This window comes from Gambusia affinis, linkage group LG22 (genome assembly GCF_019740435.1).
Source record: "Gambusia affinis linkage group LG22, SWU_Gaff_1.0, whole genome shotgun sequence".
NCBI lineage: Eukaryota > Metazoa > Chordata > Actinopteri > Cyprinodontiformes > Poeciliidae > Gambusia > Gambusia affinis.
The window spans coordinates 12,674,581-12,700,943 of record NC_057889.1 but is presented as its reverse complement, the minus strand read 5'-3'; the positions used below and the strand labels follow the sequence as shown (position 1 = coordinate 12,700,943).

General features: G+C 37.9%; 1 protein-coding gene across 2 annotated transcripts; it reads left to right on the top strand.

Moving 5' to 3' along the window:
* Nucleotides 1-1,753: 1,753 nt before the first annotated feature.
* Nucleotides 1,754-26,363, top strand: hbs1l (HBS1-like translational GTPase). Of its 2 annotated transcripts, XM_044106118.1 has the most exons (18): nt 1,770-1,925; nt 2,532-2,597; nt 2,771-2,902; nt 3,020-3,271; nt 15,054-15,162; nt 16,150-16,400; nt 16,989-17,154; nt 18,371-18,488; nt 21,102-21,248; nt 22,024-22,098; nt 22,220-22,337; nt 22,760-22,828; nt 22,918-23,022; nt 23,311-23,401; nt 23,562-23,670; nt 24,321-24,421; nt 25,083-25,227; nt 25,351-26,363. In XM_044106118.1, the coding sequence occupies exons 1-18, from the start codon at nt 1,883-1,885 to the stop codon at nt 25,360-25,362; spliced, it is 2,109 nt and encodes a 702-aa protein (XP_043962053.1). In that variant the 5' UTR covers nt 1,770-1,882; the 3' UTR covers nt 25,363-26,363. The 2 variants fall into 2 exon arrangements, with proteins under 2 accessions (XP_043962054.1, XP_043962053.1); XM_044106119.1 differs by lacking the exons at nt 15,054-15,162; nt 16,150-16,400; nt 16,989-17,154; ... (9 more) ...; nt 25,083-25,227; nt 25,351-26,363 and adding an exon at nt 4,597-15,046 and having other exon boundaries at nt 1,754-1,925.

Below are 26,363 nucleotides of genomic sequence, written 5' to 3'. Positions count from 1 at the left end.
GTTTATTTTCACATGTAGATGTGCAACTTCAAAAGAGCAGGAAGTGGAATTTTGTGAGGGGAAACCTCCACCCACCCAGAGGGTGATCACGCACGCGCATATGTTCTCTTAACCAAAGGTGAACTGTGCACAACACATAGTAAACACCTCAGCCAGCGGCCTCTCTTGATATGAATGATCCTTCTATAATAATTACCTACTAGTGAACTATGTCGCCCAAATGTGCCGTTTGTCAAGCTGCCATCTGAGCCTTTCAGACAAAAGCTACAGATGGTGAGGTTAGTCACAATTATCTCACTAAAAGACTGTCTTCTTTTCTTTGTGCTCTATTTTTAGTTTAGGGAGACACGCCAAGCTTCATATTCCATATCACAGTGCAGATGTGCAGGAGCATATCTCACCTGCAGCACTGATCATATCATGTTATTCTATGACGTTTTCTACTTGATTTATCCCCACATGTAGGCTACTGCAGATAAATACATTTAAATTTCTCTAATTGCACACCCATCTCTGTTTCAACAAATTGTGACTGTAAAATGCTAGTGCCAGAACAGTGGTGAAACAAGTGCATGCAAATATCTTATTATATTATCAATCCATTTTTTTCCTTTTGTGGTCAGCAGGCTTTATGTTTCTTGTAATGCAAAAATAGCTGAAAAAAAATTATGTCACTCTGGGTTGTTTGTGTACAAGGTGTAGAGTGAGCTCAGATGGGCTGGTCTCTCACTAGAGGGCATAACCTTTGACAAAATGGTTGAGACATTCACACCCCCAAATCATAGTGGCTTAATAAGAGTGTTGCATGCAGGTGGTGTTTCTCAACTTGTTTCAGCACTCATGACCTCTTGAAGTGGCAGTGTTTCCAGCACCTTGCAAAAGTATTCCTACAGATAAACCTTTCTCACATTACAACCATACAATTCAATGTATTTGTTTAAGGATTTTTATAGAGATTAGCACAAAGTAGCGCAAAACCATGAAGTGGATGAAAGAGGCTGATTTCAGTAAAATCTATAAAGAAAAATCTGAACAGTGTTAGTTTAGCATGTACACAGTCCTCCTTACACTTAAAGGAAAGCCAGTGTTTTCAGGAATCATTAATTAGCAAATGAGCTTATTGTGACAATTACCTTTTGAGGGCCTCAGATGTTTGTTGGAGAACATTATAAACACCATCATAGCGACCAAGGAACACTCCAGATAAATCAAGAGTAGAGCTGCAGAGAAGGATAAATAAATGTTGGGTTATATAATAATACTGCGTGCTTTAGGTATATAACAGAGTATTGTTGAAACCGTTTTCAAAAATGAAAATAGTATTTATTTATTTATTTATTTATTTATTTATTTATTTATTTATTTATTTATTTATTTATTTATTTATTTATTTATTTATTATTTCTTGTACATACGAATGAGGGATATTGCATGGTATTTTTGGAATTATTATTACTCCTATATATTTGATGTTTATTTATTTATCTTAGTTTATATTTAGGCTCTGCAAGACAGACTGTCTGGAGAGCAGTCTGAAAAACAGCATAAACTGTGTAGATTATGGTGAAGCTGTTCAGCTAAAACTGATTCCAGGCCACGTCGATGTAAAAGGAAGTTACGTCAGTAATAAATGAAAAAAATAAAAATAAAGTTTTACTTTTTAAAATAAAAATAAGCTATTTTACCTGCTAAGAAAAATTACATGTATTAATGTTGTAAAATAAAAGGGAGTTTTGTTTATTTATTTTTAAAGTTGTCAAATTAAGACCGATGTATTTTGCTGCAGTGAAACGACCTCCAATGGCAGTCGGTTCGGTGATGCACATGTCTTCGAGCTGAATAACTTTCACTCCGGGGCACATAGAGGGGACTCACATGCAGAATGTCTCGCCACAGAAATGTTCGAGGTTACAACTACGATGAAGGTAGAGACCTTTCACACAGAAATGGTTCATATTTTAAGCTAAAAGCCGGGCCTCGTCATGCTAAACGTACTAGCCGCTAAGCTAAACTTTACTGTTGTTTACAATTGCGTTGCTAACAGCTAACACTAGCTTATGTAGCTGGCAAAATAATGTTGCTGTCGTGTCACTTGGTAGGAAATGCAGCTCATTTAGATTATGCTTTTCCGCCAAATTATAAAGATGGTTTAAAACTATTGTATCATAAAACCTGCTATCATGAGGACTCAACAAATGCTAACACTGCAGAAGCTGCTAGCAGCTGCTAACTATTAAATATTTTGTCAAAGACGCCTGGATTCGCTTATTTATTCGTAGATTCGTCTTTTTGGTTAGAAATCTGAACATATTGGCTGAAACCAATAAGTGGATATTATCGTTGATAAAAGTAAACATCCATAATACTAGGCTACAGCATGTTGAGGATTTTTAAGAACTGCTGACAAAGCAGTGACAGCTGTCAAAAAAGACAACAACTTTTGTCGGTAAACAAGTATATTGTGAAGCAAAATTAAAATTATAAAAAAACAAAAACATTTTTTTAACTGTATTTTTGTTTTATGTATCTAGACTTTGAAGATGACGACATGTATGGACAGTCTGTGGAGGATGACTACTGCATTTCACCAGCAACAGGTTGGTTTTAAATAATCAGGGGGATTTTATAAGCAATATTTGTATAAGCTACATTATCTATTCACATGTATAGATGTGAATAGACTTTTCAGACTATGTAGAAAAAAAAATAACACAACAAAAAGCGCTTGCTACTTTTAAGCCTTTAAGTGAAGGTATTTTTGTTTATTTAGCCAATCAGTTCATTTATTCACGCCGAGAGCTTCAAGCACCTAAAGAGGAGCCTCTGGAGGAGGAAGAATATGAAGATGAGGATGTTCCCATGTCCCCTTGTGTTGACTTCAACCTTGACCCTCTTAATCAAGGTATTCATTTCAAAAAACTGCAGCCAACAATGGCTGACATAAGTTAATTATATTGTCATAATCTTTATACTGTCATTTTTTTACTGTTACATTTGTCTTGTCTCCCTTGTTTCTTAGCGAAGCTGTTCTCCTGTCTGGACCACATGCGAGCAGTACTAGGAGATGCAGTGCCAGACTCCGTCCTGACCCAGGCTGCCATGAAACACGGATTTGATCCACAGAGGGCTCTGGATGCAGTGCTGTCTGAAGACAGTAAAACAGCACCGGTTACCAGAAGCGCAGCAGAAGACATGCCGTCAGTGGGCCGAGTTGCACAAGAGCAGACGCCTCTTCCACAGAGAACCAAGCAGGAGGCCATTGCTGAGAAAGGTACGCTGGTACTGGATCAAAATCTAAAAGCCTGTCTTCAAAATATGACTGTTACAAAGAAAAATTATTTGAAGTTTATATTTTAAACTCATTAGCATCTTATGTTAGTAATTAGTACTCATTGCTTAACGTTACAAACTGCAGCCACATCAGTTTCTGTGAATGTTCCACAGGTAGTGCAGATCCTCACAATAAATCTAGTATTTTTGAAAAGCTGTCAGTGCTTCCAAATTCAGTGTGCTAGATGGAAGACAGCTACTAGAGAGCTCAGAGGAATAAAAACAGAGCCACTTGATTGGCCTGTTTGGTGGGTTCTGAAATCACCCCATTGTTAATCTGTCAAAACATCCCTCAGGTCAGATATGAATTTATGTCCCTTGGCATATTCATCAGACCCAATAGTTGTTAAAAAATGTTAAAAGATTGAAATGATCAGCATCTGTCTAAGTTGGCTGTTAATTTTTGCAGTCTGAATAACCTCCTGAGAAAATACAGTGAAAAATGGTTTTCTCAGAAAAAAGCTGCTTGCAGCTGATGTGTTTCATCTGTCTTCACATGTCTTCTGAAAAAGCAAAGTGTATTCACTTCTACTGTTACTTCTTTCAGACTAAGGACTATGCTTAGTGTGACCTGGTCGCTATTAATTATAATGCATTCATTTAGTTCAGCTCCAAAAATTTGAATATTGTGGAAAAGTTCAACTAATTTCAGAAAGTGATATTCATTATACATAATGAAAGCCCACAATTCAGTGTCTCAAAAATGTATAATATGACATATTATCAATAAAAAAAGATGTTTTGAACAAAAACATCAGCTCCTTAAAATTATATTAATTTCTGTGCACTCAGTACTTGGTTGGGGCTCGTTTTGTATGAATTACTGCATGGAGGCAATCAACCTGTGGTTCTGTGTAGGAAGCCCATTTTAGAGTGTGTAGTAAAGCTGGAAATCACTAGTTTCTCGCCACCTGTCGATCTCTTATGTCTCTACTAATTCATATGTTGCTGCAGCAGGTTAAGATCTTTTTGTGATCTTTTCTTTCTCTTATCAATCATATTATTAAATACATGAAAGTGAATTGATATGCTTCTTGTTTTGATATTTCAGAGGCTAAAGTTTTTTTCAGATGCATAGAAAAAAATTTTCAGACAATCATTGGTTTAGTGTTTTTCGAAACTTATCAGCATAGACTCAGATGATGATACATATAAATCATGCAATTGATTAACGAATTGCCTTCTTCCTGTTTCCCTCCTCCTCGTTGGTGCCTTCTGCTTTGTGATCCCTCTTGTCCTTTCTCAACTTGGCTTTTGTAAGGTAAGGAGCCTGCTTGTTTCACACAGACAACACACCCAAGGCACACAAAGCTACACAACCAAGTGAAGTCAATATGCAGAACATCTTATTGCAACATAAACCTGACCCAGTGAACAGCAGCTCTGTCAAGGAAAACATTCACCCTGAAAGTGCTCATTTAGGCATCAGTTGTGGTACCAGTTTGGCTCAGCTCATGTCTGAGCATGAGCAGAAGAGTAAAACAGGAGTAAGTGATACAGGGCAAGGGGTGGCTGTTTCCTCCTTGAGCACTTTAACATTAGCATCTAATTCCCAACTGACAACTGCGCCTAACAGGAGTGCTTTTTCACTTGGAACGCTGGCATCTTTACAAATGACTTCAACACCACAAACACCGATTCCCTCCATCCTTTCTGTCTCACTCAGTAATCTGTCACTCAACAGTCCAAACATGTCTACAGCAAGCTCCACTCTGGCCCTTCCTCCTGGGTTCGGAAGCCTCAGTTCTGTCAGGAAATGTAGTGAGCTCTCAGTTGTAGATCCGAAAGGAGGCCCATCTTTGGCCGATTTAATCCAAGAACACTCGAACCGCAGTCCCACTTTGCAAAGCTCACTGCTCACCCCCGCTAACCAGGGGAATGCTGCACCCTCTTTGTCTGACCTAGCTTTTCAGCATCAGAAAAGAGGGATTCACTCTGAGTCTCAAAGCACTGAAAGATCACCAAACACACACTCTTCCCCATTTTGTCTGGGTGGTACTGTCTCACTGTCAGATCTAGCCCAGCAGCATGAAACCAGCTGTGCCTCTGCCCCTTTTCTGGCCGCCGGCACTGAATCTCGAGCAAATGCACTGAAACAAGCACCTGGCCTCTCGGAGCTGCTTTCTTTGTCACATTTAGTATCTGAACATAAAGGCGAAACCTCAACCACCTCAAATGGGTCGCTAGGCACCCTCAGCTCCCTTGTGTCACCAGCAAAACCAGAGAGGGCTGATGTGTTGGCACAAAGTACTAAAGAGGGTGGAACTGAGCGCAAGCCTGACCACAAACCACCCCAGCAGGTCTGCAGCCCATCTAAGCCAGGACAAGCTATCGATTTGAGCAGACTCATGGAGCAGGCCAACAGAATGAGCCCTCATCACCTCGATGGCGACTTCTCCTCACCATCGGCTCCAACTCCATGTTTTGGCTTGGGGCAAGACATGTCTGTTTTTGCAAAACCTTCAATATTTGCGATCACTTTGTCGTTTCAGAGTCACAGGCAAAAGAGGAGAAGGAGAAAGCTATTGAAAGGAAAAATACAAGGCCAGAAGACAAAAAGTGGTTATCAGTCCTTCCTTCTCAAACCACAAAACAAATCCAAAGAGCATTGCCCCCCACTTTTTCCTATTGTACCATTCCGTTTTGATTCTCCTTCACCTGACGATATCGTTCGAGCTAATCAAAGCAAAGCTTTCACACGTTAGACTCATGGAAAAACCTGAGCTGGGGCTAAATTAGCCTATCTTTAATAGTGAACATTTTTTTTAGGTAGACAAAAAAGTACTATAAGGAGAAATTTAGCTCTCATGAACCTTTTTTAAATGTTGCATAAGTTTAGCAGCTAGAGTTTCACTTTTGGGACCAAAAGGATGAAAAACTTAATTTGAACAGACAAAACTGTTGAAATTGTACTATGTATTTTTTTTATAGTATTATAATAACATACAGAACAGAAATGCTAACTAAATTTAAAAACGGTGGCAGCTTGATGGGACTTTTTTTGTTCATGAAGTTTGTGTAGCCATGGTTTTAAAAGACTTTTTAGTCGTTTTTCAGTACTTTTCTATGGCAGCCTTTTGTTTTTCAGTATTTTAAAAGCCGAATCTTACTTTTGTACTTTTTTGGTGATATATGGCTTTTTAATTTTTGTAGGACTGCAAAGAGTTTGGTCCTTGCAAGTGAAAGCTAAAGCACTTCTCTTCTGGTACAAACCCTTTTTCTAGCCTGCGTAAACTCTGAAAAGAGGAAAGAAGGGGCCGGCTTTGTTTGCAGGTGTGCTGCAGCGATTGGAATATGGATCAGTTAACCATTGTGCTGGTTTACTGCTGCCTGCGTTCGAGATCATGAGGTTGACTTTTTGGTTTAGGGGACACCTGGAGATTTTCCCATGAGCAAACAAGAACGCAGACTCTCAAGCACACGTGCATACAGATATTGGAACAGACAAGTGAATGCTTTTAAGTGTTTAGTTTGAAAGGCGGATTTCATTTGGAATGTAGACACTTTCAAGCAAAACTGATGCCTTTTAAAGACAATTACGGTGATGTGCACTGGGTGTTATCTCATTTACAGCTTGATTAACTATGCCAATTTTGAAATAAAGATTAAGAATTGTATGTTGCCTAAACATAACTACCTAGACATGTTTTGCAGTTTTGTTCATGCCTGACGCACATCGTTCTGTATTTGCAGTTTGTAGTATGCCAACATATCTTTATGTACATGACTGAAAAAAGTTGTTCCTTCTTATGAATCAAAATCTACATCTGTGTCTTCTGTGAAAAGTTATTGAAATGGTAATTGCTGGCCAAAATAGGCAAAACGCTAAAAATTATTTGCATTAGGGTTTATATTTTTGCTACGCTTAATCTTTCTTCAGGTTATGTCAAACACCACATTTTTGAGACTGAACACAAAGGACATTGTTTCCACTTAACAGTGTGGTTTAGTGTACTATTTTATGGGCCAATGTATCCAGGAAAGTGTTTCCATCACCAGTAGACTTTCACTGGTGATGGTCTACTGTGGCGTCATTCTAGTGTGCATACAATGCATATTGTCACAATTACAAACTTCAGTGTATACTGTTGGAATTTTATTTGACAAATCAACACAAAGTGGTAGATATTGTTAACCGCAAGTTTTTTTTAAAGACGAAGGCTGCAAAGTGTGGCACGCGTTTGTACTCAACCCTCCAGATTTTCTATGATTTCCCATACATTTGTAATTGGATTTAGGTCTAGACTTCGGGCTTTTGCAACACCTGAATGTGCTTTGATCTAAACTATTATAATGTAGCTCTGGTTGTTTTTTATTTATTTTTTTATCGGGATTCTCTACCTGAAGGCTGAATCCCTCTCGTTGTCTCAACTCTAACAGGTTTTCTTCCAGGATTGGCCTGTATTTAACTTCGCCCATCCTCCCATCAACTCTGACTACTTTCCTGTCTCTGTTGAATGAAAGCATTCATGCAGCTTAATGGTACTGCCATGTAGCACTGCAGGATTGGTGTGTTTATGATGTGAAGTATATTATACATGACATTTAGGGACGAAAAAGTTTTTATTTTGTCTCGACTCAAGAGATCACAAACATGTTAGCACATTTTCTTCCATAACAGTCCAGATTTCTGGAGAACATGACTAACCTTTGTGGTTTCAGCACATTCTCCAACCTAAGCAGTATTTCTCCAAAGCTCCTTTGTAGTTGTGATCAGCCTCTTAACTTCTTCTCCAGTAAACACATACTTTGCCTTTCGGGTCAGTTTTGGTGGACGGCCATGACTTCGTAGGTTTGATGTTGTGCCATACTTTTTCTTTTTCAGTTTGTGAATCTAACGCTGTTCCAACTTTATCCACTTTTTAACATCTCCCTAATTCTTTGGTTTGCTGTGAATATTGAAGCTAACGTCAAACTTTTCTTGCACCAAGAAAACTGTATTTGGGTAAAGAAGATCAGGTGTACTTTAGCGTGTGTAAATTTTTTATTTTTTTTCTTTGAATGAGAAGTAATCTGAGTGTAATCAAACCTCAGTGTGTCAGACTAAGACTAGTGAGGCTAAGGGAAAAAATAAACACTTTCAAGTGTAGATGGGGGCAAAAATGACTTGTCAAACAGGTTTATTTTTTACACAGAACAGTGTAACCATGGGAGTGGGGTCAAGGTTTGGAAAGAAGTCATTTTGATGGTAGATGAAGTCTGTTTTGTGAGTGATGATGGGTCTGTTTTACCATTTTATCGTCGATAATCTAGAAATGAGCAAGAATCTGATTAATAAGTGGGTGTGTCCAGCAAGTGCTCTGTCCTTTCGTCTGAAGGCAAGTCAGTGTGTGGGTTTTAGCAGGAAGCTGCAGTCTTGGAGAAAATGTCAGCCCAAGTGCACGTCGGCTCCTCACAGCAGCCGATCAGCCTGCTTTATGTGTGTGCGTGTCTTTTTTTACACCACCTACGTAGGAAAATCTGATCATGTCTCTCGACTTTCACAGCTTTGACAAAGGCTATGGCAGATCAAATCATTTAGCGTCTTTACAGGCTCTGCATTTCTGCAAGGCGTATCTGTTGCACAAACACGGTTTGTGAAGTGGTACCAACACTGGAAAATACCATTTTTACTCTCAGCAAGTGGTCAAAGGAATGCAGGTGCATTTTTGCTTACATGTCACCAGTGCTGCTACTTTATTGTGGTGCATGATGCAAAAGAACAAATTGACTAAGAGGGAAACATGGGCTTTGACTTGTATGGAAAAAGAGATGCTTGAATACCAATAGTCTTCAAAAATCTTATTTATTGTCAGAAATTAATCTAGGGTTAATGTGTAAGGAGTAATTTTATGCAATAGGAGCTTCCACAGTCATTTTTGACAAAATATTAGATGTCTTTTTCTGTTCAATTCATGCTGCTGGTAGTTCTAGGTTAGAGGCTTTAGCAAGACAGCTTTTATGTTTTTGTGTGTTGCTGTTTTTAGATTAAAAAAAATCTCACAAGTGTGCAGTGGTATTCAGCTTTCCAGCTCAATTCATAATTTATGCCACTGTCTAAATCTCAAATGAAATGCTAGTTTATGAGAACTGTGAAAGGAGCAGTTTAAATCACCATAGTGGAAAATAAGCATGGTGATGCAAACTATATGGAAAATATGAGATTGTGGTTAGATTTGTCCAACTATTTTAATGCAGCTGAACCAACTCAGTTATGCAAAATGAAGACCTAACTACTTGTTGTTTGACAGTTTTATTTTGTCTTTCTGTCCTTAGTTGGAATGTTTGAAAGGACAACTAAGAATGAATTACAAATGTACACAACATTAAAGACTGCCTAAAGTGAAATGATGAATACAAAGTAGCAGTAACGGTTAATTTGGTTAAGTTCTTACAACTATGCCAAATTAAACTGGTAGATATTTAAGCATGTTAGGATTTTACCCAACTCTATCAGTAATGTCAAGCCGACCTGTTAAACAACAGAGATTTGTTGGCACTAAAAACTTTCTGAAACTTCTCATTGTCATACAGAGAATATGTAAGATAAATGAATTCAACAGTCTTATTCTAAGTAAGTAAGTATCTTGCCTATTGAAGAGTTTTCTGAAAAGAAGGGTGCCAATGCTGGGTCAGTGTTTGCCTTGGATCTAAGCTTTGGTGCCAAAGCTTAGATTAGTTTCGAAGACTCATTAAAAGCGGATTTTTTTCTTCTCAGTTAAAATATTTTTGGCCTGTTGTTTAAATCTCAGCAGTCGTGTTGTGTCCTCTTTGACACAAAAGTGGGAACAGATATAAGAAGAGTTGAACTCAGTTGGAAACATCTAACTTTCCAGCGTGGAATTCCACCTTCAGCTGGTGTTATTTCCAAGTATAATGTGTCACTAGTTTCTCCTATAGGTTGCTTAATTTACGATGAAAACGCTGACCTTTTATGAATAAAATGTTGAATAAGCAATGCAATAGCAAAAGCGGTTGGACATACTACATTTATAACTGTGCTGTGTTTTAACATTGCCATTTAGTTTTTATAAATCGCGCTTGGAACACAGCGGGTAACTATTTTGTGCCGTTTATAAACTCAGACTTGATACCAGAAATTCTGATTAAAATCGTGAATCATATTTTATGGAAGAAGGATTAAATGTGTTGGTCAGTGTTGGTTCTCAAAGCAGTTTGTGTTATTTGTAAACATAAATAAACCTTTGCCTTGACATTGTACATGTTGTGGTGGGGAAAGTGGTGTTTTGGAACAGCCCTTTCATTTAAGTTTTATTTACACATTTAAAAACAGTAGGTGTGAGTTTTAACGGAGTTGTTATGACTCAAAGATGAGTGTGTGCTGAGTAGGTGGGAGAAGGGGATGTTAAGATAACTCCTGACAGGTTCACAGATGGTGATGTGTTTTGGGTGACTCATTTTGAAAAGGGGTCACACAGGCCCTCTCAAAGCTTTTTCCTCAGGCACCAGTCTCATTTCCTTAGCAATCATTTTCATTCATGCCTTCAGTCTTTCAGTATGAATGAAATTTAATTCCCAGGCGATGTCACAGATTCTCTAATATCTTTGCTTCAAGAAGTAGATCAATGTCAACAAAGCAAGCAAGGAATTAGATTCATTTCATTATTGTACAACTGAAACCATATATATACACATGGCCTTTATAAAAAGGCAGATAACTTTTTTTGTTCCCCTCACTCTCTCAGTCGAGATGATCAAAAGTATATAATTTTGCTAAATGGCAAAAATGATTTGAGTACATACTTTAATACATTTCTTAAGGTGCCTACGTTTACATGCATTCCTTGAGTATTTGATAGCATTGCCTTAATATGCTCTGACTTTGGTCAAGTTTTTTTGAGTGCCCTATCTTAAGCTTCTCACAACAACATTTTGCCCATTCCTCCAGAAAGAACTTGCACAACTGAGTCCGGTTTATAGATTGCCTTCCATGCCTTTTCAGCTCCGCCCACATAAGGGACTGAGATCAGGGCTTTGTGATTGCCACTCCCAATCATTGACTTTGTTGTCCTTAATCCATTTCGTTTACAATGTGATAGTGTGCTAAATGTTCATTTGGGAGACTAATTTGCACCCAAGCAAACTTGCCTGGCTGGTATGTTTAGATGTTGCTTCAATATTTCAAAATGATGTCCTTTCCTTATGATGCCATTAGGTTTTGGTGTTCTCATGGTTGCAGGTTTTCTCTTCTTCCTCCAAATGGAATAATCATTATTGTTGGAGCTTAGTTTCTATCAGACATCTTCCACAAACTATTCTGTCATTTCATGTTGCTTTTTGAGTTCCAGCTTCATCAACTCTGAGCTGCCTTTCAGCCCATGTCTATGATGGTCATTTTACTCTGGACAATGACCTTTACCAGGTTCAGCCTGTATCTTGACAAGGTCTTTTGTTCTGTAATTGATGCCCACATTTTGCATTGAAACACATTCATCTCTGGGGAATGGAACTGATCTGCATACTGCCTGGACATTCCAGTGGTGTTTATACTTGTTTATAATTGTTTGTACAGATCAATGTGGCACCTTCAGGTATCTGGTAAATTGTATCAAATATGAATTGAAGTTGTTGAGGTTTACATTTCTGACTTATTTATTTATTTTTTCATAATGTCACACCAGGATCTGGTATTCTTGGGGTGTTGCCTAAAAACACATCCATACTTGTGCTTCTACATCTCTTTAATTGATCTTATACAACTATGATGTAATCATCTGGGGTTTTCCAAACTGGCATAGGGATCTTAGTGTGTTTCGGACTTTGAAAAAAGCAAATAAAAATGATCAAAAGTACAGACATTGTAGATAGTCATAACTGCTGCACAGTAATAAAGTTTTAGTCTGATTAAAAGGTTAGAAAGTAAGAAAATAAACTTTTCTTATGTAGTGAATGTGAATATCTTGTTTCAACTATGTTATAACAAATGGTTTATTTATGTAGTGTTGGTGCAAACATCAAGTTTTCAGTACAAGTATTGATTTGGGTGTTTTCCCTTTTCCCCCCACACACATTTTCTCTTTTTGAAAAGACTCATATTTTACCAGTTCCTGTCTTACAAAGTCTTTAGCGGCCTCCAGTGGTAAGCCCAGTCCATCTTTTGAATTCTCCTATCTTTCTATTAAGACAAAAATACAGTTGAATGTAAACTTAAGAGATTTGAGATGTTCAAATATTAAATTTAAGAACATCATAGAGTTGACATTAGTATTGGAATGAACTTCACAAACAACTCCAACAATTACATGCAGATAAACATACAATGTAGGATATTGTTAAATTCTTGTTTTTATATCTCTTACCATATCTATACCTCCTTCCATATGTAGCATCTATAGCTTCATGTCCACACATTTTCTCACCAATTTACCAATGCCTCTTGTAACTTTTATCTACACTCTAGTGTTTATTTGAGGGGGGAAGGGATGCTCAGTGTTTGCATATCCTGGGCGGACTCCTTTTATGCTGCTCAAAGTTTGGCCCTCAGGCCAAGTGTGCAGATGACTCACTGCAAGGGTCCCCTTTTCTAAAGAAATCCTGGATGGGAGCATGCCAAATGTCTACTTCACAGTCCAAACAGTGAAAAGAGATCCTGCTCCAAGCGTCAAAGGTTGGATGTGTATACGAGCGGGTTTTTTTTAAGCTACTGAACAGTTAATGTTGCCCTTAGGCAAGCTGCTGAAAAAATAAACCAAAAAAAAAGAACACTTAGTGCTTCATTGTTTGCTAAAGCATTATCACATTCTCACAGATGAAAATGTTCGTTGGTCCTGGAGAAGGTCTCTTATTTCTTAAGAGACTGGTGAAGATAGCATGGCATCAGACGGACCAGAAAGAATGTTAAATTAAGGTCTGTCAAAAAGAACTTTTTAGCCGATACTTCATATTACTTTGTTCCTCAGATAGTTTCCAATATTTTCCAAATCTGCTGTAAAAAAATAGATTTGCCCTCTAACAAATTTGGTCCTGCATGTATGTTTCAGAAAATGCAAACACATTTTAATGTCACTTAAAGTCTCAAATTGAAGTCTTAAAGTCTTAAATAAAATCTGACTGGCAAAAAGAAGAAGAGTAGCACATTGTGGTTTTAGCTAAAGAAAATCAATAAGGTATGAGAGTGAAAGTCATTGACAAGGGTTACAAAACAGTTTTTGAGGCCTTGGGACCCCACCAAACCACAGGGAGAAAACATGGAAGACTGGATAACCTTCACAGGAGTAGCCAGTCTACCAAATTTACTCAAGAGCGAATCAATGACACATGCAGGAGGCCCCAGATTAACTCAGAACAAACTCTACATATATGGCTACAGTATTTACTAACCTTTGTGTTCTCTCAGTTTTTCTTAAAATTTTTCTTGATTAGTTTGATCTAAAATTAGACAAGAACCTTAGTTCTTGTCTAATGTGGACTGTACATGTGGACTCGCTACTGTTCTTTTTATTGGAGGTTATGGAAACATCTGAAGTTTTGGATGGACAAGAAAGAAAAAAAAAAACCCAGCTGCAGGAAGTAGTGAAATTCCCCAGTGAACTCTTTTCTGTGTCATGTTACTCATTTGAGGGGAGATGAAACATGAGATGAAGTGACAGACATCTTCCTAAAGTGTTATTTAAAATAATAAAAAAAACAAAATAATTTCTTAATCCTTTTGTGGTCAGAATAATGACTTTTTAAACATACTGATAAAGTTCAGTTTGTCACCATAGATGTGCTCCTTCTTTATGAAGGGAAAAAAGTCCTCATCAGAGTGCAGTGAGTTACATATCTATCTTTCAGACAGAAAGGGACTTTTTCTTGAATTCAGGACAAGTCATTCAGAGACTACTTGGTTAGAGAAAGTCAATTAATATTCTGTTGAATCACTCCTCTTATTTTCCCTAGGGGTATTTTTTTAAGAACTGATGTTTGTGTTTAATTAAATCTACAGTATGAATAAAATAAGAAGTCGTAGCTAAAGGCTGCTTCTTTACCGTTGACGGCTTTACTGAAAAAATATAAAAGAAAATATATATTTTCTGGCTGCTTTTTAAAATGGAAACTGACTAGAGTTGTCTTTTAATCAGTAGTGAGTAAAAAAAAAATGTGGTCACCTCCGTTTCTGCACTTGCTGAGGTGACACCTTTTCAAAAGGATTCATTCTGTGAAATGCTGCGTCACGCTGATCTATTTACGTAGAGACGGGAGGCAACGGCCACTTCTGAAATTAACCCTTTCTGAGCCAGGATGTCACACACATGAACACAGTGTGCAGTAGGCTTGGCTGTGCAACCCAGTCTGAATGAATCAGAAACCTGTTGATATGAGTGGGACCGGTGGCCATTCGGGACTGGGATGACAAAGCAATGACCTCAACGAGTCTCTTTGCTGCACAATATGAGCTTCCGATCTGATAGATGGGAGATTCAGAGCACAGCAGGTTCCACCGTGCACTCTCACTTCTCTCAAATATCTACCATACACGCCTATGTGCAACTGTGACCGGTACAGTTATCGGCTTTATCACGTCTCAGCCCCAGGGCTTTACATCTGACTTAAATTATCTAGGTTATGAATGACATGTAGTGTGGAGTTTTCTGAATCCATACAAATGGTTTCCTCACTGACTTCAACTGACAAAGAGAATGACATGCACTGAAGCCCATTCTCAGTTGCAGTCTTCTCCCAGTTTTCTGATTTGTTGCAGGTAAATCATGGTTGCTTTTGTTTGCTCATTACTCTTGTAGCAAAAAGCAGAGATGCGGCTCCCGATAAACTGGACCCCGAAGTGGTTCCCAAAGTGGCCAGAATGACCGTCTCTGGCAAGAAGCAGACTATGGGCTTCGATGTTCCCAGGTATACTAAACCCTTTTCCCTCTCAAACAGGTACAAATTAGTAAAGGAGACTACTCTCAAAAAGCTAAGATCAATAATTGTATTACAAATGTAAAACTCATATTGCTCACTATATTCATATAGTACATGGTTAGGCTTCCCTTTGCATGAATTCCTGCAATAATGCAACATGGAAAGAGGTGATCACCCTGTCGCTCTGTTAAGGTGTAATGGAAGCGCAGCTTGGTATAGCTGGGCTTTAGCTTTCCTAAATGGATAGGCCTGGTGTCTTCTTGAACAGATACCAAGTCTTGCTGGCAAAGGAAGCAGCATCTTTATAAACAAATGTCCAGATGGCTGAGCTGATTTTGGACTTGACAAAAACCAGGAGGCCAACACCAGGTGAAGACATCACTCCCCAAATCATCAATGTCTTTGGCAAACCATAATATGAATCTTACACATCTTGGATTCTTGCTTTAGAAAGCAATGTGACAATTTATCATGTCCTGGATAGTCGAACATGAAAACTATCCAGCTCTTGGAGGACTGACTTCAGCAACAGTTCTGTCCTTGTGCATCTCCTTCAAACTCTTGAATGAGCTTTGCTTTGCAATACTGTCAAGACTGCTGCTTTCCCTGATACTTGTACAGCATTTCATCTTTATGAAGCCGATTTTACTTCAGAGCAGTGCTCTGTGAACAAACAAATTCTTTAGTAGTGATATTTTGTAGTTTACATTATTATGAAAGATGTGATTGAGGATTTTTAAAAATGTTTTCAGTGAATGTTTTCAGCCATAAGTGAAATAACCAGAAATCAACTTGTGAAACCTTTTATGTAATACCTGGAGTCTGACCTTATGAATTGAATTAGTAAATATGAACTTTTCAATGACATTCTTAATAAGTAAGATTCTTTTCTTGACATTCTTTGATCTCATACTTGTGACTCAGATCATAATATTCATTGTTTTACACTGACAAGACATAAAATGTTCTCCTCAGCTCAGGGGAAAACGGCGTTGTCGCCAGCCCAGCACGGCGAGGTGACAGTCCTGAAAACATCAAGGCGACTCCGGTCCCCGAGGCCGCACCCAAACGACCCGAGACCCCATCCAAAGCGTCAAATGGAGACGAGGTCTCTGCCGCTGCTACACCGGGACGCTCCTCCGGAAAGACGCGGCAGGCGATCAACATCAAGGCAGAGCTGGAGAGGAGACAAGGGGGCAAACCTCTGTTAAATTTAGTAGTTATAGGTAGGATGAAAGCACAGTTGTTTTGGGAAAGTAATTTGGAGCAAACATCTTTATGCACACGAGTTACAAATGTAGTTGTTCAGATATAGTTGTTCTTGTGCAAGAAGCTGAGCAATAAAATAAAGGAAGATTAGTTGCACCTTTATTATCAGTGTTGCTGTTTTAGTTTTGCCCATGTTTGGTATGCTTGGATGTGTTGACTTTAGACCAGCACAGTTGCTCAATCATCTTTTCATTCTCAGTTACACCAGAAAAAAGTGACTTGGTAGTTTCAGAAGTGCAGATGATTCTAGTTTCCCATAGAGAATGAAACCATTCGTGTTACCACGGTCCCCCTCCCCCTGTCACCCTCCATCCTTGTTCCCATTTCTGTCTGCCTCTCTCCACTTGCACAACTCTTCTGTTTCCTTCTCCCGCCTGTGGTTTCTCTTTGCCATGTTTTATCTTCTCCCCTCTGCTACCTTGCTTATCATTATTAGCACATTCTTCCTCCTTTCTTTATCTGTCCTCACCGCCCTACATCCACTCAGCATCCTCAGCTTGGTTTCAAAACTATCTTGTCTCATTTGTTGTCTCTCTTCTCTGCAGGTCATGTGGATGCAGGTAAGAGCACCCTAATGGGCCACTTGCTTTATCTGCTGGGGAACGTCAACAAGCGCACCATGCACAAGTATGAACAGGAGTCAAAAAAGGCTGGAAAGGCCTCCTTTGCCTACGCCTGGGTTCTGGATGAAACCGGCGAGGAGCGGGACAGGTAGCTACCGTCTGATTGATAAAACGGCAAAAAAAAAGTTGAGATGCACACAGATGGTTTGGATGATTGTGAATAGGGCCCAACATGACTCAGTGCTGTAAAAAATATTGCCATCTATTCATACTATTAATTTCTCTTTGATCCACAGCACACAAAGGGTCACCATGTTTGTCAAAAAGACCCAACAAAACAATTATTACAAGGACAACATGTTGTAATTACAGTTAAAATATGAAAATAAAATGGGTTACAAAATAATTCATACACACTGAACCTTTTTGCCTTTTGTCTCTTTGGTCACAAAACTGATTGCATAAGCTTGAAATCTGGTGTGATAGAGCGGCACAAAGTGCTTTATTGTGAAGTGAAAGAAAAATATGCATGGGATTCCATATTTTCTTACTTGTAAAATCTGAGAAGCAATGCTTTTTTGTCTAGAAATAATTTCACTATTATTGAGTGATACTGCAAGAGATCTAAATGTGTAGAGAGAGCTAAATATTAGGGTGATTGTAAGAAAAGCTGTTGCTAGTTGTTGCAAAAGACTTGGGCACCAGGTGACCATAAAGATGCCCCAGACCTAAATCTCATTCAGAACCTGTGACTGACTTGACAGTTACTGATTACATTGTTTTTTCTCTCCATTCAGTGAATAAAGCTCTAGCACAAGAAAAAAATTGTCAAAAATAGTCTATTGATGTGCACCCCAAAAGATAATTTTGGTTCTGAAAAGTTTTGACTCTGCAGCTGAGTACTTTGAATACCACACTTTTAATTTTCTTTATTTCTAAAATGTGTTAAAAACCAGGTTTATCGTATGAAATGCATATAAAATACAATAAAGCTTGCATTTGGGACGTGACAAAATGAGGAAAAAGTTCAAGGGGCATGAATACGTTTGTGAGGCGCTGCATGTCCTCGCTTGGCGTCTCTGTTTTTATTACGAGAGCAAAACGGAAGCAAAATATTTTCAGAAACAGAAAGTGACATGGGTGGGAAGACATCCGTACTCATCAGTAACGTCTGAAGTAGATCGGAGAGCCACGCCTAGTTTTAAATCTGCATCAAAAGGCTTTTAGACGACTCAGCAATCTGATAGCATGATTTGCTTGTCTATGCATTTTTCACACCTGACACACCTGTAATTGTAATTGTATTGTATCTGATAAGAACAGATGGTTGAAATATCTGAATTGTTTTTGCGTTTTTACTCCAGAGGGGTGACTATGGATGTGGGCATGACGAAGTTTGAGACAAACACTAAGGTGGTGACTCTAATGGACGCTCCGGGACACAAAGACTTCATTCCCAACATGATCACAGGCGCTGCACAGGTACACCCAGCCAAACTCTTAAGCAGCCTGCACACTACATATAAATGAAGCCATTAACTGACTGCTGTTACTGGAGAACATTGGGAGAAACATTGAATCTTTTTTTTTTGACAGTGATAGCAGACATTCTGAAGAATAGCATATACAACAGTTTAGACTCTTTGATTCTTCTGTCAATTTTACTAGTAGCACATTTAATTAATATTGGATTATTAGCAGCTCTAATGCATATGTCTTTACAATAAATGTCTGCTTCTAGTGTGATTTTTTTTTTACATGAACATCTTACTAGAATGTCTTGGTGTTTATGGATTACTTAGGATACTAACTGTTAGCTTAAGGATTTAAGTTTTTAACATTGTTTCATTTAAGGATTTAATTTAACTGTTAGCTAGGATATTTAGGTTTTTTTTACAAGAAAATTTTTTTATGACTCCTCTCATATCTCAACCAGCCTCTTGATTCAAATCTTTTCTGCCCCTCCCCTGTGCTCCTTGCACCAACATCTTGCCACACCCGTCAGCATCATTTCTGTGGTTTTTGCTGCTGTGTCACCAGGTGTCTTTGCAGGCATGGGTGTGCTTGTCTCCTGTCTCTTTTCGTAAAGAATTTGTGTAATTTCTCTTTTTTCTGTATGACTGTCCTCACGTTTAGGTTCTTTCTGTAGTGAGTAAGGGGTTTCTGTTTCAGACAAACTCCTTAGTCATGAACACATCCATCATATGTGGGCCTGAGAAGACATTTATTGTATCCTATATGTTTGTGTATAAATTCAGTTTTTGCAGCCAATATGAGGGGTTGAATTTACTTTATTGAGAACATATATTTTAACTGTGATATGTGTTTACATGCAAAAAGAGTGTGTGGAAAATACAACCGCATGATTCAGTAGTTTATAGAACCATCTGAATGACATTGAACTAATCAACTTCTGCAAGATCTTATCAGTCTTTCACAACATTATCTGGGGGGTTTAGCTCTCTACAGTGTGGTCTTTATTCATTGAGTGCTGTTTGGAACTCGTCTGGACACAGTTTTCATGAGGTCAGCTCACAGCATTGTATTTGGGTCGACATCAGAAATCAGACTGAGAGTAATCGCCTGTATTACTTTATTCTTCAGACATTCCAGTTTAGGTTTGCTTACAAGTTTGGGATTATCATCCTGCTTCATGATTTCGTTTAAAGGAAACTTTAGCTGTTCAGCATTAACCACCAGAATACTTTGATACACGTATAACAAAATTCTACAACAGCTTCACTATGTTTTATATTAATTGGTTGTTTTTTTGCCAGTGCCAGGTAATGGTTTACTTTCAGAAAACATTGCTCTATGGGAGGCATTTCAAGCTGAATCTACATCTTACTATTACTCATCAGCTTTCAACCCCTCTGAAACTTGATTTTACTCAACTTTTATTGGTATAGATTGTATCTGTTTTACTTTGTGTTAGGTTTTTAATTCTTCTACATTTATTTGAGGTTTTCTTTTCTCATATTGATCTCTCATGCTATTGGCTCTGTTCAGCTGAGGCTGGTATTAAAGCTCTTTATAAATAAAGCTGCTGCTGCTGATGATCTGAGCCATTAGATAATTTCAAGTCTTTTTTTAATGACCCCACCAGTTGTTTAGATTGCAGTCACACCAATCACACTGCATGTCCCACAATGCATCACAGCAACTCGTGGCTCAAGAAATGAGTGTGCAAAAGCCACGTCCACAAAGAATGAGATGTAGCAGGAAAACGTGTAACACTTTTCATGTTATCAAGAAATAAAAAAGTCAGATGCAAAATACGGTGTCTTGCTCCCAAGACCTGGTAGCAGCCAGATGCAGTTTATAAATGATAAGTGTAGCAGCACAATCGAGGCAAAGTACAACTCTGGGTCCTACACAGCTTTCTACCTTCATCTCTGAAAGGGTGACACAACTCGGCCTCCAAGCTGCTCAGATGTCTTGCATGTTTGGTGGTACATACAGCAGCTATTCAGTGATTAAGGTGAATCACTGAATAGTTATTGTTGCCATCTGAATTATTTTGGTGTTTAAATAACTCAAAATTTTACACCAAAACGTGAAGTTCTTCCAAAACAAATGCCAATGTTGGCAGAGAGCAGGGGTAAAAAAAATGCATTTTCAAGTGTTATTATTTTTTTATTTTATTATTATTTTCACCTGCAATAAGAAGTTATTGCTCTTTATGCCTGTTTACTTTCATATTCTCATAGCTATTTTAATTTGGTGGATAAAAAAGAGAAAGAGTAAAAGTATTTATATCCGTTGATGTTTTACATGAGTTTTTCTTTCATTTTCTATTATTTTATTATTATTTTTTTTTTTATCAAATACCACCACAGTGTCACATAGTTATAAAATGGAACGAAAGGAGACATGGGTTTTCCAAATTTCTTACAAATCAAAGCCTGCATTTATGTTCAACCATCTTTAGTCTGATACCCCTAAATAAAATCAATTACAAACAATTAGAGGTGACATTATTAGTGTGTAATTTAACCTGTTCTCCAAAGGCCTCTGAGGCGTCAAAGCCAAACACAGCATTGTTATTTTGTAGCCTCTTATGTGTCTCGTGGCCCTCGCCGTCTCTTCCTGCAGGCTGATGTCGCTGTGCTCGTGGTGGACGCCAGCAGAGGAGAGTTCGAGGCAGGCTTTGAAGCCGGGGGTCAGACCAGAGAGCACGCTCTACTGGTGCGTTCGCTGGGTGTCACTCAGCTGGCTGTAGCTGTAAACAAGATGGACCAGGTAACATCTGCTTCTCTAATGCAGCTATATCTGAACGGGTTCATAGAATAGTTCTATATATATTTTTTTTTTATGCTGTTACATTTTGTGAAAACTAGTGAGACGTCTGCTCTTGTAAGGCTAGTCTTGATTTATATCTACAGATGGATGTTTGGGATGCTGAAATTTCAATATCTATACAAAACAAAAATGGCTTTTTCCTTTCTGAAGAAATACTTGTTGCATTGGATCACAGTTCTACTATACTTTTATGTCAAAGGAAAAGGGCTTTTAATGTCTTTAGTTTGGTATTGAATATAAGTTTTAAGGCTTCATTAATAAATATTCAAATATTTGTTTAAGCTAAAATTAGATGTATGAAAAGTGATTCAAGTTATATTTCTATTGAGATCATAGGACGGCATGTTTTTCATTATTATTTATTTAAAATATCCCAAGTGATTATTTTTTTCACTTAGATTTTTAGGCTTTCTAGTAATTACTGTATATTCTTTTTTTATTATTTCTACAGAAAGAAAACACAAGGTAGCAAAAGATCTAATTTTGCATTTGTGTTACAATTACAGTTGACCAAATATATTTTCCGAGTTTCAGCACAATCAGTTTTATACTGACATGTTTCTATCCAATGCAAAAGCAGCATTATGAAACTGCATTTGTGTCTTTTTGTTTCCTACAATCTCTGGTATGTTGCTGACAAATTTCGATTTCACCGCCTTGCTGACAGGGAAACTTTCTTCTTGTTTTCTTTCCTTTGTGTGTGTCTCTGACTTAGGTAAACTGGCAACAGGAGCGTTTCCGAGAAATCAGCTCAAAACTTGGCCATTTCCTGAAACAGGCAGGATTCAAGGTGGGTTTGAACCAAACCTGTCACCCAGTCTTACTGCTCTAATGCTGCTATAAACAATAAGCTGGAAAAAGTATTTTTCAGTCTTTGTTTGGTTTCATCCCGGTCTTCTCTATTTCTCCAGGAGTCCGATGTTTTCTTCATCCCCACCAGCGGCCTCTCAGGAGAAAATCTCACTGCAAGAAGCACAGTATCAGAGCTGACATCTTGGTACAGTGGACACAGCCTGCTGGAACAGATTGGTAATCCACACTCAATGGCTTCTTAAGCAGTTTAATACATCTGTATTTTCACAAATAACATTGCAAACTACAAATTCGCTAACAGATTTGAGGGTTTTTTTGTTTGTTTTTGTATTTTGTTTGCACCTTCCTGACCTTATAATGTGGAAAAGTTTAACAAACTGAATAAACAGAAACCAGCTTATTGTTTAGTCCCGGCACATTGCTAAATTCAGTGATGTATTAAGTTCGGGTGTTTTTTTTGGTTTTTTTCGAGTTTTGCGTGCATGTTTACTGTCCGACAAAGTGCTGACCATCCAGACTCTGTCTGGTACCACAGAAAATGATTCAGTGCCATATGTTATCAGACTTCTCAAACTTCTTCTTCCTACTACTGATGGTTTTAACTTCCTCCTTTTCTGTCTGCTGTATTTGCCCTCAAGATGAATTCAAAGCCCCTCAGCGGTCAATAGACAAACCTTTCAGACTGTGCGTCTCAGATGTGTTCAAAGGTAAAAATCGCCTTTTAAAAATGTTGCAGTCGTCTCTTTCTTTTCATATTTTTACATACACATCCTTACACATGTGAATCTATTTGCAGATCAGGGATCAGGCTTCTGTGTAACAGGGAAGATTGAGGCTGGTTTTATTCAGACAGGAGACAAAATACTGGCAATGCCTCCCAATGAAACCTGCACAGTTAAAGGTAAGCACTGTGTCATACTTTTCCTCATGAACTCTGTTTATTTAACCAAAACCTGTTCCCTCAGAATCTGCATCAGTTAATCCTTTTTAAAATTTCTTATATGTTAGAAGTACGTTTATTTTTGGAAGCAGGAAATTCAATACATTTCACATGACTTATTGAGCTTCTGTTTTGCAAATGAACAAAATCATTTGCAAAACAGACAACAGACAGCACCCAGTTTCTGATGATAAACAATGCCACCCTGTGGCTGCTGACTGACTTGCGCTCTGTGTCTTTGTGCTGCAGGAATCACTCTTCACGATGAGGCGCTGGACTGGGCTGCAGCCGGAGACCACGTCAGCCTCACAGTCACTGGAATGGACATCATCAAGATTAAGTAAACCTACAGAATATTTTTAATAAACAAAAGTGGTTTCATTTTTATGATTAATCTATCTACAGAGCGTCACTTCCTGGACTGTGTGGTGTCTTACAGAGCCTTATGTATGTTCTTACCTCAAAGCATTCTGCCTGCTTGTTTTTCTGCTTCCCTACAGTGTCGGCTGTGTGTTCTGTGATCCCAAGGAGCCGATTCGAGTCTGTACTCGATTCAGAGCCAGAATCCTTCTCTTCAATATCGAGGTTCCCATCACACAAGGCTTTCCAGTAAGTGTCCCAAAACAGCTTATTCTTAATCTGGTGAATGTGTACGTTCTTTTTTTTGTTTTGTTCTTTCATAGAGACATTGTGTGCTTCTCCTATGACATGATGTAACAGGAGTGTTTCTTTTGGAAGATTTTTACAGGTTGATCATTTACAAAAACGTAAGAAAAACATTTAGGCGCTTAAAAAGTTGACATATTTCAAGCATTTATCTGTTAATTTTGACGTTTATGAATAACAGAGAAGCAATATTCGGCTTCTATGCACCACAAATCTGGAATAAGCTTCCAGAAAACCGTAAAACAGCCAAAACATTCAGTTCCTTTAAATCAAGACTAAAAACTCAGCTGTTTAGAAATTCCTTGAACGACAATAAATGAAACATTGACCAGCATATTTGATGTGTGTGATTTTGGTGATGGCACTCATCAAAATATGTCTGTTCAATTGTTGACTGTATGGTGCTTTCTGTATAACTTTGTAATTATTTTCCTCGTTGCCTTAGGTATCCAAAATTTCGACTTCTTTTTTGTTTATTTACATTTTTAAGTAAAGCAACACATGACTCTTTTGTGTTGAAACTCTCTGGAAGAGATTAATAACCTTTTGTGCGAGCATCTTAAAAATGAGTTTTTGTGGGGTTTTTTGTACAGGTGCTGTTGCATTACCAGACAGTCAGCGAGCCGGCCACTATTAAGAAACTAATCAGCGTCCTGCACAAGAGCAGTGGTGAAGTCCTAAAGAAGAAGCCAAAGTGAGTTTCTGGGAAGAGTGTCACTGCATTTCTTTTACATTTAGAAATATAAACTTCAGTCTCTGAGAGTTACTTTGATGCCGCTTCTTATACATTTAAAACCACAACATAACCGTGTGTGTTAGTGCGTGTGTTACAATTAATTTGTATTCATCAGTATATATTTCTATTCATCAGTATGTTTTTTTTGGTTCTTAAATTATGTAAATTCTATATTTTCGAATATATTAGTATAAAACATTGAATTAGATTTATAGTCAGAAAAATATGACATCTATCAAATATTCAGTTCTTTTAAACAAATGTTCCCATATTGATGTTTAGTAGAGTTTTTCATACATTTCTGGAGAAGAACTTTATTTTATTAGATGTAATCTAGTATGATTAATTAAACAAAAGATGGAATCAAAAAGGTGTGTTCTATCCGACACTTCAGCCCCTATTTGCTGGTGTTGTCTTCTGTGCAACACGCCTGTTGTGATCGTTAGCCATTTTTAGTGGTAATAAATGTTTCATTCTCCTTAGTTTTTATTGCGTTTTATATAAACAAAGGCTTCAGTTTTAGTTATGTGATTATTTTTTTCCATATTGTCAAATTTTATGTTAAATACCCACATGTCCAAATAGGTTAGAAAATCTCCTGTTCATGTTTCTTGCTCAGGTGTTTGAGCAAGGGTATGAATGCGGTTGTGGAGATTCAGACCCAGAGGCCAGTGTCATTAGAGCTATACAAGGACTATAAAGAACTGGGCCGCTTCATGTTGAGATACGTTGGCTCCACCATCGCTGCAGGTGTCGTCACAGAGGTAAGATGGAACTATTTTGGTGATGTAAACTATTTGTATCTTGTACACCTCAGATTGCATGCTGATATTTCCATTTTGTGACAAAGTCTCATCTGTTTCGTTGTGATTTTCTCTCCACCACAGATCAAAGAATGAAGGTCATTTCCACGAACAAAGAGCCATTCAGAACGTACTCGGCAGCATTCCTGCAGCCAGAGACACTGAGCAGTTCTTCCAAGAGATGCCACTCACTGAGTCAGAGTACCATTTTTATCCATCCTGTCCTCCCATATCGCTGCGGCGGCTGCTTGACCCGACCATCACGATCAACACTAAGTTCACCCAGCAAGCACCTCTCTAATAAAATAAATACAGTAACAAGCAATCAGACCAATTCTACTTGAGGTATTCAAACTGAAGGAGCTGCAGCTGATTATTATCCCTGACTGATGTGGTCTTCTCCCTTTATTCACCTTCATGAACAAGTCCCAAAGTATCTCTCTGTATTTGAATATAATTCAGTTTACAGCAGCTATTTTTTTTCAGGTTTTTCTATTCAAAAATTAATGTCAAGGTCCAATATACTTCCGCTTGGAAACAATGAAAAAAAAAAGCAGTTTCTTATGCAAAAAATATGTTTGCATATTAAATTTGCTCAGGGGTTGTGGGTGGTGAACAGCATTTGAATGGTTTTTAGTTTAAACAATAAAGGGTTATCTAAAGGAAGAAGACACAAGATAATTCAAATGCTTCTTTAAATGAACAGTAAGGCATCAACTAAAGGGCTTTTTTGTTTTCATTTTTACTTCATCTGGAGGTTAAATTATTTTAGTTGAAATCAATGTGAAATGAACTCTGCATCAGCTGCTTGTGGTTAATATTTTTGATTTGACGACTGAATCTACTATAAAATGGCAACAGAATAATGGCATCAAAGGTTTTGCTGTCACAAACAAAAAGGTATAAAAGTCAGTTTCAGACTCATTTGAATAAATATGTTCAGCACTTGGAAATATGCTGGGTTTACCGCTTGCCTTCCTTCGCTGAACTGGAAACCAGCATAAAAACACATCAGAGTTACCACCAATAACATCCAGAAAATTGAACAGGCTATGTATTTCCAGGGTAAATAAATTTCAACATGTCTAACATTTTGA